The sequence below is a fragment of the Oratosquilla oratoria genome, chromosome 6 (assembly GCF_046742065.1).
Source record: "Oratosquilla oratoria isolate Oo_2021 chromosome 6, ASM4674206v1, whole genome shotgun sequence".
Classification (NCBI taxonomy): Eukaryota; Metazoa; Arthropoda; class Malacostraca; order Stomatopoda; family Squillidae; genus Oratosquilla; species Oratosquilla oratoria.
In genome coordinates, this window is record NC_134782.1 from 78,219,854 (window position 1) to 78,236,828 (window position 16,975).

Below are 16,975 nucleotides of genomic sequence, written 5' to 3' on the forward strand. Positions count from 1 at the left end.
ATTATGAATATCATACTTGTCAGAATAACAATGCATAGTTCAAAATAATTTGCAACACAGATAGAATTACAAGTTCAAACAAATTTGCAAACTCACTACTCTGACTAAGAACATTTGATCTCAATGGAGAATGTTTTCATCTTTTCAAAGATGTTGAGATAGCTAATTATCATGAAAGTTATAGTATTGTAAAGTGTCTCTTCTTGAATTTCAATTTTTGTTAACACACTTAATTCATTTTTTTCTAAGACACACTCTTAATGCTTCACAATTTTTTTCAATACTTACATGAATTGTCTTTAAGTATTGGCAAGAATCCAAGTCTGAGCGCAGCAGATCCAAGGTCTTCATGTCCCAGCTCGACACCAAGATCCAGTAGTTTAGGTCTCCCATCCCAAATACATACATTTGGTCAAATTAATATTATCTGTAAAATACATCAAGATTAATATTCAATTTACATAAAATTTTATCAAAATATTCCCTATACTCTTCTGGTTCATTGAAATTGATACATAGGGTATCACAACAGTCATTTTCACAAAACTGCAACCTAACCTTCATATCATCTAAATGACCTATCGATTCTTCCCTATTTTCTAAGTGAAAAAGTTTATATTTATTTTCACCTGCAGAATCAATTACCCTATATGGACCTGAGTACCTTGGTAAAAGTTTATTATAGAGTAAATGTAGTTTGACCATGACTAAATCTCCTATTTTCAATTCTAGTCTGTGATTCTCACAGTCTAGTTTATGTGCTAATTTGTGTTGTTGCTTTTTTATCTCTTGTGAATACTCCTGCACATGTTCCATAACTCTTTGGTGAATACTTTGAAAAGTATTTATCCTATTTGAGATATAATCATCTATATCATACACAGGTTTTTGCTCTGCAATCAAGATTTCATATGGAAGAATTTTGTCTTCCCAAAAAATAATAAAATGGGGTGTTTCACCTGTTGCTATGTTAACTTGGTTGTTCAGAGTACATTTAACACAAGGAATCCAAGTATCCCAAGTTATACTATGAGGACTTATCATACTTCTAAGACATGTAATAATTTTCTTATTTAACCTTTCCAAAAATCCATTACTTTGTGGATAATTCACTAAAATGTTTACTTTCTTTATCTTAAACTACATAATTTTTCCAAGATTTTGTTATTAAATTCAGTTCCATTATCTGAAACTAAGATCTTAGGTGTAGTGAAATTACAGATTATCTGATCATAGATTACTGAAGCAATAGTTTCAGCTTTCTTATTTAGAATGGGTTGTAAAATACAAAATCTTGAAAAATAATCAATGGCAACAAATACATATTTATATCCATTCTCAGACATAGGTAACTCCAATGTATCTATGTGAACTCTTTCCCAAGGTTTCTGTGGAATGGGATAGGTAAACATAGGAGCAGGTTTTGGTGTATTTCCTTTCACCTTAACAAATTTCAAACCATTTTCTATATAATCATATCTTTCTTCATACCTGGCCAAAAGTATTTAAGTTGTGCTTGTCTATAAGTTTTATCCTTCCCTGGATGTGAACTACAATCACTATCATGAAGTAACTTCAATATCTCTTTTACAAGAGTTTGTGGTATTACCAACTGATTTACTGGGCCTCTAGAAATATCTTTCCCACTTACAACTGTTTTTCTATACAAAAGTCCATTAGTCAAATGAAATTCCTCTATCTTATACCCTTTTGGTAGTTTTGGAGGATTTCCTCTTGGGTTCATCAAATACTTGGCTAATGAGTCACATGTCTTATCATCCCTCTGTTCTCTTATTAGCATTTCCTCATCTAAGGTTACTAACAAACAAAATTAATCAACCCTGTCATTGGTTGGCTAATGTTTCTAGAAAGTGGATCTGTCGCAACATTCTTTCTACCCAGAATATATTAAAATTTAACTTCTTAGCACTGAAGTACCGCAAACCATCTAGCGAGTCTGCCCCTAAGATTCTTATGCTTAAATAAGTTCTGAATAGCTGTATAATCAGTCCACACTCTGATTGAATGTCCCAATATCATATCTCTAAAACTTTCTAATGAATATATCACTGCTAATGTTTCTCTTTCTATTATAGAGTAGTTTCTCTCTACGCTATTACAAAGTCTTGATGTGTATGCTATTGGTTTCAAAGTTCTATTTCTCTCTTGTATAAGTATTGCTCTTAATCCTATGTCAGATGCATCAGTGCAAAGAATGAATTCTTTATCATAGTCTGGAAATATTAAAATTGGAGAACTCGTGAGTTTATCTTTCAACTTGTCAAAAGCTTGCTGTTGTGCAGGTCCCCACATGAACTTTGAGTCCTTCCTCAACAAAGAACTTAATGGATTAGCAATGTCAGCATATCGTTGAATAAATTTTCTATAATATCCTGTCAATCCCAAGAAACTTCTAACTTTTTCTACATTGTTTGGAACTGGAAAATTCCTTACTGCTTCAACCTTTGAATTCACTGTACTAAGTCCATGTCTGTCTATCTTATGTCCCAAATAAATAACACTGTCCTGCAAGAACTTACATTTTTCAAGTTTCACTTTCAATCCGGCTTCAACTAGTCTTGAGAATATCAAATCTAATTTCTTAAAGTGCTCAGCCGCTGTCTGGGAAACTATTAAAATATCATCTAGAAATACACTGGCAGTGTTTCCTAACAACCCATCTAGAACTGTATTCATTAATCTCATGTAAGTTAATGGACTATTACATAACCCAAATGGCATTCGTTTGAACTCATAATGTCCCGTTGGAGTAGAAAATGCTGTGAACTCTCGTGAGTCTTCATGCAACTCTATTTGCCAAAAAGCAGATTTGATATCTATAGTGCTAAAATATCTATTCTCAGTTCCCAAACTTCTAAGAATGTCCCCTATCACTGGTAATGGTAACCTGTCACGTATGGTGTGCTTATTCAATTCCCTATAATCAATAACTTTTACTATGTTCAATGATATCCTGCGATAACATTTCAGTGATCAGTTTATCTACTATTACTAATTTAGAGTGAGGAACTCTGTAGGCGGGCATATAAATAGGCTGAGATCCTGGTTTTAGTTTAATCTGATGTTTTAAAACAGTTGTTTTGCTTAAGGCGTCCCCCAGCAGAGCAATAGCTTTATTGTGCTTCACGAGCAAAGCAACTAAACTTTCATCCAACTCACGGCAATTAGTAGGTGCTAGTTGATTCTTGTATTTTTTTCCTAACTCTATTTCCTCCTGAACTAAACAGACTGATGAAATTGATAATTCCACCTTCTCAGTACTCTCATTTAAAATCTTAATAGGTTTTGTACACACCTGAAAACATCCTATTTGTGTACCTTTCCTTAAGACAATATCTTTATTCAAAGTATTAATCATTAATATTTCTACCATGAGTCCAATTTCAAACCTTTTAATCTAGTTGATTCTGGGATGGTTAAAATTTCAGAGTCTACAGTGACTCCTTTCAACTGCACTTGTACCCTGTTAATTGCTCTGGCGTGTAATGTCGACTTTATTACGTCACCATCCACAATTTGCAAGGCTTCATTTGTAGTTGATGAATTAGTAATTTCTGGGATTTCTTGAATATCTGAGTTGGGTTCACCATATGTAGTTTTACTTTCTGTTGGTCTGGACCGCTCGGCCTCGTTATCTAAAGTAAAAATGTTATTTTTCCTATCTATTTCTAGGGATTCTTTGATTCCTGTTACTGGTCTTAAATCTGGTTGATTTAAAAATGGGATTAACTGTGATTTCACTAAGATCCCTAAGTCAGCAGGATATATGACCATGTTCTCTTTTCTCATAGTTGCAAATCCTATCAATAAATCTCCTGGAAAAACAGATTCTTCTACAACTATCACTGGAATGTGTAAATGTTCATTTGTATATAAGATGACTTCTAGTTCAACCTTACCTAATTTTTTTTTAACTGATTTCCAGTTACTCCTTGCAATGAGTAATGGATTGGTGCCAAGATTTTCACTCCTGGTTTCAACTGGTTTAAAAGTCTACTGGTTATAACATTAAATACAGATCCTGTATCAATAAATATTTGAATAGGTTTATTGAACACTCTACCTGCAATGAGAGGTCCTACAGAAGTCCTTCCAATTGTAATTGTCAGTTTATAACTATCTTTGATATTGGAGTTGTCTTCCACCCTTCTATCACTCTTATCCTTAACACAATACTGTCTATTTGCACATATATATATATATATATATACATGGGGAGTTCTATAATATTGATTTATTCTGTGTCGGGGGTTTTCCTCTTGTTTCCTAGTGCATACAAAATTTTCTACATTCATGTGTTTTATGTCCTATATTTTTATGATACATACAGAAAAGTGGGTTTCTACACTGATACCCATCATGACCCTCATATTTGTAATTTCTACAAATAATTCCATAATAACAGTCTTGTACTTTATGTCCCCTAGTATTAAAATGTCCTAATTCTCTTTTCTTATACTCACTTCTTGAGCTCCTAGTTTCTGTTGTCCCACTGTCTTCACATATGGTTTTATGATTCTGGTCTCACTGTACCCTTGAAGAAGATAATCTACCTCCCTTAAATTCAGAATTTTTGGTTAACAATCCAAATGTGATTAATTGTATTACCTAAGAAACTTTCATTTTGTCACTAGATCTTTCTATCCAATCTGAATCTTTCAAGATAGAATTCATGTCTTTTGACTATATATCTAATCTAGCTAAGTATTCTGTGTCTGACTCATTTGTTCTAACATCTTTGATCATTCTAACCAAAGACCTGATAGGATCCTGATCACACCTTGACATAAAATGTTTAATGAATGCTTTCTTATAGGCTTCATATTGGTTGATATCTTCCTTTGCTGGAAACTTATGATAAACCTAGCTCTACCTTTCTCAGGATCTACATTCTCCTTTAAAAGTTATATTTTCTTTTTTTCATCTGTTATATTTTTGCTTACAATTAATGTATCTATTAAGTCAAGGAACTTATCAACTCCTAAGGTGTTTTCATCACCAGTGAATTTGAGAATGTTTATATTTGAGGTATGAACCTCATGACGCAAGACTGTGTTATTCATACCTTCAGTAAGTTGATTTAACTTGACTGCCGCTACGTTAGTCTTCCTTACGTACTTCAGCCTCGTTGTTCATCAACCTCGTCGTTCGTTAGCCTCGTCGTTCGTCACCCTCGTCGTTCATCAACCTCGTCAGTCCTTGTTCACTGTTGCTCGCAGGTCGCTGTACCTCGTTCACTCGTAGTAGTAGCTGTTCGTAGTGTGGTTGGTGTACCCGTACACTCATAGACTTATCTTGCACTCAGTCTTGTAGTTTGCTGCATGCACCAGTCTTGTATTCTCTTCAGAGGTGTGTTTACTATTCATTCGGTTCATCCCTAGCTGCCGCCACTGTTAGCTCCACTGCCACTAACACTTTCAGTAATTCCTCAGTCACTTACGTTATTCATCTGTAGGCCCCATGCCACTTCCTTCTCTTAAGTATGTTTCCACCAAATCTTCTGTAACAAGTTAGTAAAGTTTCTTGATGGGGTGAATTAAAACGGAGATATAATTTTTCTTCTTTTCTTCCAATCAATTACACTTGGTTATTCAAACTACACTAAGAGACTCCCACTTGGGATCCTTGTACACCCACCAAGCCAAGTCTGCTTTGACGTCACTATTTAATTCATCCAATAACTTTGAACGTTACAAATAAGTGCCACCTTTTAAGGGCGTGACTTTACCTTTCTGCACCAATAATATCTCTCCTCCTCCATCCTTTTCTCCAATCAGAAAGGCTGTTATATTGTCTCAAGCAATACTGTTTACGCAAGCATTTCTGTTACAAGCGAAACGTGGTTTAATGTTTACATTTCGTCGTATCAGCACTTCTATCGATACCCTAGCCTATATTTATAAACATCGGACGGCAAGCGAGAATATGCAACTCTGCAACTTCCTCTCGGCCATTGTTTCAAAACATCCAGGTAATAAGATAAATATATTTCTACCTACCCCTCTATCTACCTAAATGTCTACCTCAGTCTACTGGCCTCTTACACACGTATCAATTTCTGCATGTATGCCTCCTTGAGGTTATCGATATTGAAGTCTTAGAATCAAAATGAATTGTGATTGATAAATGTAAATCTGTTAACAAGGACCCATTCAATGTTGTACAAATAGCTTCCTACGTTGTACACTTACCAATTGTACTATCATGGTGGAGAGGGGTTGAGCGTAATATATTGTGCACATGTATGTAACTCGAGCATACAAATATATAAGGAAAGTTCGCTCAACTTATATATATCTCTTGATAGCGCAATCGGTTAGCTGTACCACGTATCAATTTCTGCTTGTAAGCCTCCTTGAGGTTCTCGATGTTGATGACAAGAAGAAGAAGTTAAAGAACAGTTCTACTCACAGCTCCACTCCCTATTCCAAACAATTCCCCGCGATGACAAAATCATACTCCTCTGTGATTTTAATGCAAGAGTTGGTCGCAGATACCCTCTCTAGGAAGGGGTTATTGGACGACACGGTGTTGGAAAGTGTAATGATAATGGACTACGTCTGCTGACCTTCTGCTCACAATACGATCTAGCTATCACCAACACCTGTTTCCTGCTCCGTGACATGTTCAAGACAACTTGGATGCACCCAAGATAAAAAACATGGCATATCCTTGACTATGCGCAAAGATCTGCGTGATGTTGAGATAACCAGAGCCGTGAGAGGTGCAGATGGGTGGACTGACCATCGCCTCATCCGAACAACTCTGAAGCTCCGAATACGTCCTCCTGCACGCCGCCAACCACCGCATTCAAGAATAAACCTAAACTCCCTAAGCGACCCACTAAAACGAAATTCTTTCCAAGAAAACTTAACAACACGTCTGTCAGACCTTGATCAACCTGTCTTTCCTCCAACACAAGAAGGTCTAAACCACGAGTGGAACCACATATGCAACATACTCCTTCACTCAGCAAAAAGTATCCTCGGCACCACCAAGAGGGAACATCGCGACTGGTTTGATGAACAACCAGCAGACATCCACCAATTACTTGAAGAAAAAAGGAAAGATCAAGTAGCTATTAACAACCCAAGTGTAACAACACGAGCAATCTTTGCAGAAGCTAGGTCAAAGGTTCAACAAATGACAAGAACAATCCAAAAATGAATGATGGATAAGATTTGCAAGGGAAATTCAAGGATTTGCTGATACAGGTAACCAGCAGGAGTTTTATAGTGTCATAAAAAAAGCATATGGGCCACAAAGAAACTCAACTTGCCCTGTTAGAAGTGGACGGAGCCAGACTTATTATAGACAAAAAAGAAATACTGGACCGATGGGCCGAGCATTACCAACACCTCCTAAACATGGGCAATCCCACAGACTCCACTGTGTTTGACACTCTCCCAGACATTCCCTCACTACCAGAATTAGACAACATGCCCACTCACTGGGAAGTGCATAAAGCAGTAACAAGCCTTAAAAACAACAAGGCAGCTGGTTCAGATGGCATCCCAGCAGAAATTCTCAAATACGGTGGGAGTGCTATTACTGACTGCCTGCACAACATCTTCCAGAAAGTCTGGTCCTCTAATTGCTGTCCACAACAACGGAAAGACGCCAACATTATTAGCATATTCAAGAAGAAAGGCGACAGGGCTGTGTGTCGCAACAGCAGAGGCATCTCCCTCCTTGCAACATCTGGCAAGGTGCTTACCAGGATTCTTCTCTTCAGGCTCCTCGATCACATTGCTGAAGAGGTTCTACCAGAATCACAGAGTGGCTTCAGAAAAGAAAGAAGCGCTGTAGATATGGTGTTTGTTGCTAGACAACTCCAAGAAACGGCCATTGAACAACGACAAGATCTCCACATGATCTTTGTTGATCTAGCCAAAGCATTTGACACTGTCAACAGAACCCTGCTCTGGGAAATACTGAGGAAGTTTGGCTGCCCCCTACCTTCCTGGCAGTACTTAGATCCTTCCACGATGAATCAATGGCCGGAGTAATAACTCAGGCTCAACATCAGATCCGTTTTTTGTAGGAACTGGCGTAAAGCAGGGATGTGTCATTGCGCCCATTCTTTTCAATCTCTTTGTGGCAGCAGTCATGACAATTGCTAAGCAGCACATCTGCCCTGCAGATGGCGTCCACATCTCTTACCGTTTAAATGGCAGTCTATTTAACCTACGTAGATTGCAATCCAAGACACTTGTCACCGCGGAGGCAATACATGAACTGCAATATGCAGATGACACAGCTTTTGTTAGCTCTTCCCCAAATGGGCTACAACGAACTATCAATGCTGTAGCTGAAGCCTATTCTCGGTCAGGACTAGCCATTAATGTTCAGAAAACGGAAGTCCTCAATATGTGTCAATCACCTGCTCCCGAATTCCTTATTAATAACCAGCCTCTGAGAAACGTAGAAGAGTTCACTAACTTGTGATCTGTCCTAAGCAGCACAAATGATTTCACAATTGAAGTGCAACGGCGGATCGGACTAGCTTCTGCATCAGAAGTTTCATGAACAGAGACCTCACCATCACCACCAAGATCTCTGTATATAAAGCGGTCTGCCTATCAATACTGTCGTACGGAAGCGAGTCATGGGTGGTGTACCGACGTCACCTGAAAAAACTGGAGGCTTTTCACACCAACTGCCTCCAACGTATACTGGGTGTGAAGTGGTGGCATATAGTTCCACACACAGAAATTCGTAGCAGAGCACGCATTGACCCAATTGAAACTATTATATCTCAGCGTCAACTTAGATGGTTGGGTCACAACATCCGATTGCCTACAGACAGACTCCCCCGCAAGATACTTTATAGCGAATTAGCTGAAGGTACTCGCAGAGCAGGAAAACCCCGAAAAAGATATAATGATCACATGAAAACTACTTTGAAAAAATGTGCTATCACTCCTTCCAATCTTGAAGACCTGGGCTCCAACAGACAAGGTTGGCATAACATCTGCCACCAAGGAAGTGAACAACTGACCACCAATATAAACAGGACTGCAGAACAACGACATCTTCGGCGTCATGCTCCACAAAAGGCAGAAGGACACTTCCCTTGTAACATTTGTGGTCGTATCTACAAGTCCAAAATTGGACTAATTAGCCATCAAAAATTCCAATGACCATAATAAGCCACCAACCGAATTCGAATGAAATCACCATAACATTGACACATCTCTACTCATCTATCATCAATCAAGACATGGAGTGAAGTCATCGTCGTCTGCGACGGACTTCTATAAGCAAGATATATATATATATATATATATATATATATATATATATATATATATATACATATACAACACTGAATGGGTCCCAGTGAATAAATATACATTTTCGTCAACCACAATACACTTTAATTCTAAGCCATCAATATCGAGATTCGAGGAGGCCAACATGCAGAAATTGAAATGTGGTACGGCCAAGGACTCAAACCTGGGCTAACACGTGACAATTGTTAGTGATTTAGCCGATTGCGCCATCATGATGGCGCCATATGTATATATATACATATCGTGACCTCAGCTAGAGAGCTCGTTTTCTGCACAGACACCAGCTAGCGAATACCTGTGAAATTTATATCTCCGAATAGTGACAAGTGATTGTGTTGTGTTTTTGTAATTGTATACGTATAGCGCTATACAGGTACATATATAAGATAAAGTGTAGTGTTTAAATTCAAAACAGTATTCTGTTACTGTACTCCAAAGGTTGGAGTAATAGTATAAGGTAAGCAGAGTAAGCTTCGTGTATTTAATTTATTAGATACCGCTTTTCTTTCTTTTGTTGATTTGTATTTTCTCTTTGCCGTTTGTATTGCTGAAGCAGGAGCGAAATGGCTTGTGAAGGTTGTGTGAGCCTGGACGAACACTGGACGAACACTGTTACGATTGTTCATACGAGAAGTAACGATGTGGGTAGGGTGAGATCAGAGGAACTTGTTCGGAATTACAAGGTCCTCCTTCAGGAGATGAAGGAATGTGGGAGCCGTCACGTAGTCTGTGGGATCCTCCCGAGGATCTACGCAGGCTCGTGTTGGAACAGTAGAGCCATAGGGATCAGTGAGAGGATATCACGATTGTGCACGCAACTGGGATACCACTTTCTTAATCCTTGGTATCTCTTTTCTAGGTGTCATGACCTTTACGCTTCTAATGGGATCCCCCTTACCCGCAGAGGCAAAGATGTTCTTACAAACCTCATTGTGGGAGTTTGTAATGAACTAGTTCCTTTTTTGGGGTAGAAATCCAAAGGGAAGAGGAAATAGAGTGTACTTGGGAAAACAGAGTGGGGTATAGCATTAATGAGAACAATATGCCAGTATAGGACAAAATATAATTTTAGGATATAATATCGGTAGAGGACGAAATGTTACGTTAGCATGTAATGTTAAAGGACAAAATGTCACGATGGGATGTAATGATAGTGGAGGAAAAATATCACGGTAGAATATAATGTCACTGGAGGACTTAATGTAATTTTAGGAAGGGATACCGGACAGAATGTCAATGAACGACGGGAGGCCGGTGTGAATCGCGGTGACGTAGGGGGACAAAGTTTACAAAAGAGATCGGATGACCGTGAGCGACCAGATGTCCGTGATGGGGAAAATGTTACTTTTGATGGGAGAAATGTTAATGAACGACGGGATGCCGGTGTGAATCGCGGTGACGTAGGGGGACAAAGTTTACAAAAGAGATCGGATGACCGTGAGCGACCAGATGTCCGTGATGGGGAAAATGTTAATTTTGATGGGAGAAATGTTAATGGGGCATTGAGTGTCAATGAAGGACTGAATATCAATAGAGAGCAAGGTGGTATGATATTGAAACTTAAAACGTGTCAAAAAGAAATAATCACGAATTTCTTAAAGCCATGTACTTTAATGCTCGTAGTATTAGGAACAAATTTCGAGAAATACAGGCCTATGTCAAAAGCGAAAATCTCGATATAATAGGAATAACTGAGACATGATTAAATGGTTTAAGAACTTGAATCTGAATTCAATATTGCGGGATTTAAACACTTTCATCAGGATAGAAACCACAAGAAAAGTGGGAGTGTTCTGCTGTACGTTAAAAACAATGTCCATGCTTGTGTTTTAGAGAAAGTGAAACAGGATGCATATGATAGTTTGTGGGTAGAATTAACCCAAATAAATGGGAAAAAAAAATGAATGTTGGTGTAATATATAGGCCAAGTACATTATCAATAGCAGACGACAAACTGTTATTTCAAGAACTGTCTAGCTTCTGCAACCTGGATTTATTGATAATGGGCGATTTCAATTTTAATTATATTGATTGGATGACCCTTGAACATGGCCATATAGGTAGTCGCTTGATTGATTTTCTTGGTGACAATTACTTGGTTCAGCATGTAGAAGAGCCCACAAGACATGGGAACTTACTCGATCTATTGATCACTAGCCGCGAAAGCATGATATCTGATGTAGAAGTCGGTGAAATAGCGATCACAAATTAGATTCAAACTACTAAAAAATTTAGAACAGATACTTGTGTTTCTAAAATACCCGATTTCAGTAAAGCTCAGTTCATAGGACTACGTCAGGAGCTTCAGCTTACAGATTGGGAGAGAAATTTAAGCGAAAAACCTGCAGATCTGATGTGGGAAATATTTCAAAATACGCTCACTAACATGATTCATACTTACATTCATTTTAAGAACAGACGTCCCCCAAATCAGGCTCGCCCCAAATGGCTTGACAAAGAAACTGAAAAAAGTATTGCTAAAAAGAGACGGGGTTATAAGAAATATAAGTGCATGGGTGCATCTAATGACTGTCAAAGTTATGTATTAGTACAGAGAGATTTAAAAAAGACAATAAAAAAAGAAAATGACAATACGAAATGAATATCGCTGATAAATCCAAAGAGAATCCCAAATGAAGGAATGTGTAATATTTTAAACAACTATTTTAGCTCAGTATTTGTAAACGAAACACCTCAACGTGAACTCCAAGCTAAAACCTGTGAAAAGTCTAGGGTAAACGTACTCACTACGGTAAATATAACAAAAGAACAAATTAAAAGGTGTATAGAGAAACTCAAAATCAATAAAACACCAGGGTTTAACGGTTGGCATCCAAGAATCTTAAAGGAAATGAAAAATGAGATCGTTGTTCCATTAGAAATTATTTTCAAGAAATCCATCATATTCAGAGATGTCCAAAGAGAATGGGAGCTAGCTAACGTTACTCCCATATTCAAAAAAGGTGACAAAAAGAAACCAAATAACTATAGCCCTATAAGTTTGACTTCAATCGTAGGAAAAATGATGGAAACTATCATCAGAGATGCTATCGAACATCATTTAGAAAGCAACTGTTTAATAAATGATAGCCAGAATGGTTTCAGACGGAGACGTTCTTGCGTGACAATTCTACAACACAGTTATCTCGAATTATGACAAAAGAAACAATATAGATTTAATATATCTAGACTTTGCAAAAGCTTTTGATACCGTCCCACAGGAGAGACTACTTACTAAATTAGCTTCACACGGAATAAGTGGTAGCCTATTTAGTTGGACTAGTAATTGGTTGAATGATCGAAAACAGAGTTGTTTTAAATGGAAAAACTTCTGGATGGAAAAATGTTACAAGTGGAGTTCCTCAGGGTTGCGTTCTTGGGCCAGTTCTATTCATAATATATATATAAATGATATAGACCATAGACTAAAATCTACTGTTCCAAATTTGCTGATGATACAAAACTGTGCGGAATGGCGAATGATCACTTAAATCAATTAGATATTCAAGAAGATTTAGATAAATTACAGCAATGGTCTGAAAAGTGGCTAATGAAATTGAACACAAGTAAATGCAAGGTAAAGCACATAGGTAAAAATAACAGTAAATACGATTACAAGTTATTTGGAAATTCATTAACAAAAGTAGATAGTGAAAAAGATCTTGGCGTAATTATCAGTAACGACCTCAAATCATCCAAGCAGTGTATTTCAGCCTCTGAGAAAGCAAATATGATTCTAGGACTGATTGCGCGATCTTTTGACTTCAAAAATCGATCACTCATTAACAAGCTATGCAAATCGTTAGTTCGTCCACATTTGGAATATACTGTTTCCGTATGGTCACCGAATCTCATTAAAAACATTGACAGATTGGAAAAAGTACAACGGCGAGCCACAAAACTGATTCCAAATATCAAAAATAAATTATACGAAAATCGACTAAAACATATGAATCTGTTTTCCCTAAAAAGCGTAGACTCACAGGTGACTTGATACAGGTCTTTAAAATTCTAAAAGGAATTGACAATGGTTATAAACTGTCCGGAAATAGATTTAATTTGGAAATGGGTAGAAAGAACTTAGCCAACCGTGTAGTTAATGAATGGAATAAACTTCCTGCAAAGGCAGTGCAATGTAGTTCAGTTCTTGCGTGACTAACTTACTCGAATTCTACAACACAGTTATCTCGAATTATGACAAAAGAAACAATATAGATTTAATATATCTAGACTTTGCAAAAGCTTTTGATACCGTCCCACACGAAAGACTACTTACTAAATTAGCTTTACACGGAATAAGTGGTAGCCTATTAGGTTGGACTAGTAATTGGTCGAATGGTCGAAAACAGAGTTGTTTTAAATGGAAAAACTTCTGGATGGAAAAATGTTACAAGTGGAGTTCCTCAGGGCTCCGTTCTTGGACCACTTCTATTCATAGTATATATGAATGATATAGACCATAGACTAAAATCTACTGTTTCCAAACTTGCTGATGATACAAAACTGTGCGGAGTGGCAAATGATCACTCAAACCAATTAGATATTCAAGAAGATTTAGATAAATTACAGCAATGGTCTGAAAAGTGGCTAATGAAATTGAACACAAGTAAATGCAAGGTAAAGCACGTAGGTAAAAATAACAGTAAGTACGATTACAAGTTATTTGGAAATTCGTTAACAAAAGTGGATAGTGAAAAAGATCTCGGCGTAATTATCAGTAACGACCTCAAATCATCCTACCAGTGTATTTCAGCCTCTGAGAAAGCAAATAAGATTCTAGGACTGATTGCGCGATCTTTTGATTTCAAAAGTCCATCACTCATTAACAAGCTATATAAATCGTTAGTTCGTCCACATTTGGAATATGCTGTTTCCGTATGGTCACCGAATCTCATTAAAGACATTGACAGACTGGAAAAAGTACAACGGCGAGCCACAAAACTGATTCCAAATATCAAAAATAAATCATACGAAAATCGACTTAAGCACATGAATCTGTTTTCCCTAAAAAAGCGTAGACTCAGAGGTGACTTGATACAGGTCTTTAAGATTTTAAAGGGAATTGACAACATCAAAAGGGACCTAATTTTCACATTGAATAAGAATCAGACAAGAAACAATGGTCTCAAACTGTCCGGAAATAGATTCAATTTGGAAGTAGGTAGAAACAACTTTGCCAACCGTGTAGTTAATGAATGGAATAAACTTCCTGCACAGGTAGTGCAATGTAGTTCAGTTCGAAGCTTTAAGAATCATTTATATAAACACTTAAGCAAGATGTTGTAATGATTATAATTTGTTTTATATTATTTGTTTTTGTTTTGTTATCATTTGTTTGCCTGGTTTTCATTTATTATTAGTTATATGTTAATTTATTATTATTTACTATTTACCTGTTTGTTTATTATTTAACTATACCTATGCATTTATTTGGGTATTTTATTTGTTATTTACATTATTATAGTTTTTATTTATTATTTTATTATTATTATGATTTTTTTTCGCATCCGACCTAGATATGGACCAAAAGGTCTCCTGTCGGCATGCTCCGCCTTTGTAATCCTTTCTAAGCAAGATGCTGTAATTATTATCATTTATTCTATATTGTTTATTTGTTTTGTTATCATTTGTCTGTTTATCGTTATTTGCTTGATTCTCATTTATTATTAGTTATATTTCAATTAATTATTATTTACTATTTACCTGCTTGTTTATTATTTAACTATACCTATGCATTTATGTATGTAATTTATGATTTACATTATTATAGTTTTTATTTATTCATTTATTTATATATCATTATTATGATTTTTTCGCATCCGACCTAGATATGGACCAAAAGGTCTCCTGTCGGCATGCTCCGCCTTTGTAATCCTTTGACAGCGACATTAATCAGATATATGTATACATATATACTGTATATACATATACATACACACACACACACACACACACACACACACACACACACACACAGACACACACACACACACACATATATATATATGTATATATATATATATGTATATATATATATATGTATGTATATATGTGTATATACATATATATATATGTATATATATATGTATATATATATATATGTATATATATATATATATATATATATATATATATATATATACTGTATATGTATGTATACATGTATGCACATATACATGGACAGCTCCCATCTACATTTTCTGCCACAAACTGGCTCACCATATGCCCTTCTGGTCGGAAGATGTGTTGCAGACAGCGAAGATATAACAACTAGTCACCCCTTAAGCACATCCACAAACTGTTTGAAACTCTGCCGACTGGGAACGCAGTAGTTTTTTTTTTTTTTTTTTACAAAATTTGCATTCACTTTAAGATGCACTTGACAGTTATACAGATTAAGATATGAAGTTGAGTCATCATGCTTATACGTGAGAATATTTCCTATAGAATGTTATTTTGATATCATTAAGGTTCCCTGTTACAAGCGGTGGATACTCAAATCTTCATTGTAATTGACGAGGTCGTGGAGATTGTAACTCGTTTACTACCTCAAATTTTGCAATGTGGCTATAAGATCCGTTATAACTGATACTCAAACGCCTGCCTCCGCTATTATTTCTACTCGTATGTTGGTTATACCCAGTGTTCCAAATATTTGCAATTCTATTAAAGAAAAAAAAATATTAATGTATGTTCATCTCTCACAGACTATTTTGTAACCATTGTCTCGTAACATTACTACGGCGAAAAAAAGATCATCATCTTTGTTGACATTAACGAAGCAATGGAACATGTTAAGGCCTCAAATAAATTACCGCACATTTGGATAAGCTAGACAAATCAAGTTCGCTTAGGAGAGATGAATAAAATCATCTGACGGAAGCGAGATTAAATAGGGAAAGTACCTCTCGGTACGCAAGGGTTAGCCAACGTCATTAGACTCTAAGGATGACGTAAGAGTTACGAAGTAACGTCATTACGTCATACTAAAAACGAAAATTCTCTGTATCTGTGGTATTGAGCCTAGGTCAGTGGTAAAAACAGATTACGCAAGATCAGAATTCTTTCCAAACAGGTCCTCCCCCCCCTACAACTTCGGAACACCTGTAATAGCCTGAGCTAAATTAACCTGGACACACCTAAACTTAACCTAACCTAGCGTAACCTAACTTAACTGAACCTAACGTAAATCTAACCTAACCTAACTTAACCTAATCTAAATCACTTTAACTTTACTATGAAAACCTAAAGATGATTGTGACGATACAGTGATGACGTCAATGTCCAAAGGTGGCGTCACAGAAATGACGTCACGGAATTAATGACGTCACAGCTGATGATATCACGCGCACCTCAAACTCACCGACGCGGAACGACTTGAGGGTCATTCCTTCAAAGAACGTGTAAACGTGTGTATGTGTATGTGTGATTCACCATGGTCTTGGATCACGTGTTGAACTCGTGATCGATAACTTTTTCCCTCCCGGAGGAGAGCTCAGAGCTCATATATGACCGATCTATGGGTAATACTGTGACCTTACATGCACACACGCACCCAACTCCTCGCCCACAAGAGTTGGAGTAACGACTTGCAGTGCAACGATACTGAAGTTATTTCAGCCCTGGGCGGGATTCAAACAAGGACCTCCGTAGTGGCA

At 36.8% G+C, this 16,975-nt stretch overlaps 1 protein-coding gene across 1 annotated transcript; it reads left to right on the forward strand.

Moving 5' to 3' along the window:
- Positions 1–8,546: 8,546 nt before the first annotated feature.
- LOC143026112 (uncharacterized) lies at positions 8,547–9,164 on the forward strand. Its single transcript, XM_076186113.1, has one exon. It carries the CDS (start codon positions 8,547–8,549, stop codon positions 9,162–9,164), a length of 618 nt encoding a protein of 205 aa, XP_076042228.1.
- Positions 9,165–16,975: the final 7,811 nt, after the last annotated feature.

Coding starts and splice junctions, on each gene's coding strand:
- LOC143026112 (XM_076186113.1), top strand. CDS start 8,547: ATGAACAGAGACCTCACCATCACCACCAAGATCTCTGTATATAAAGCG.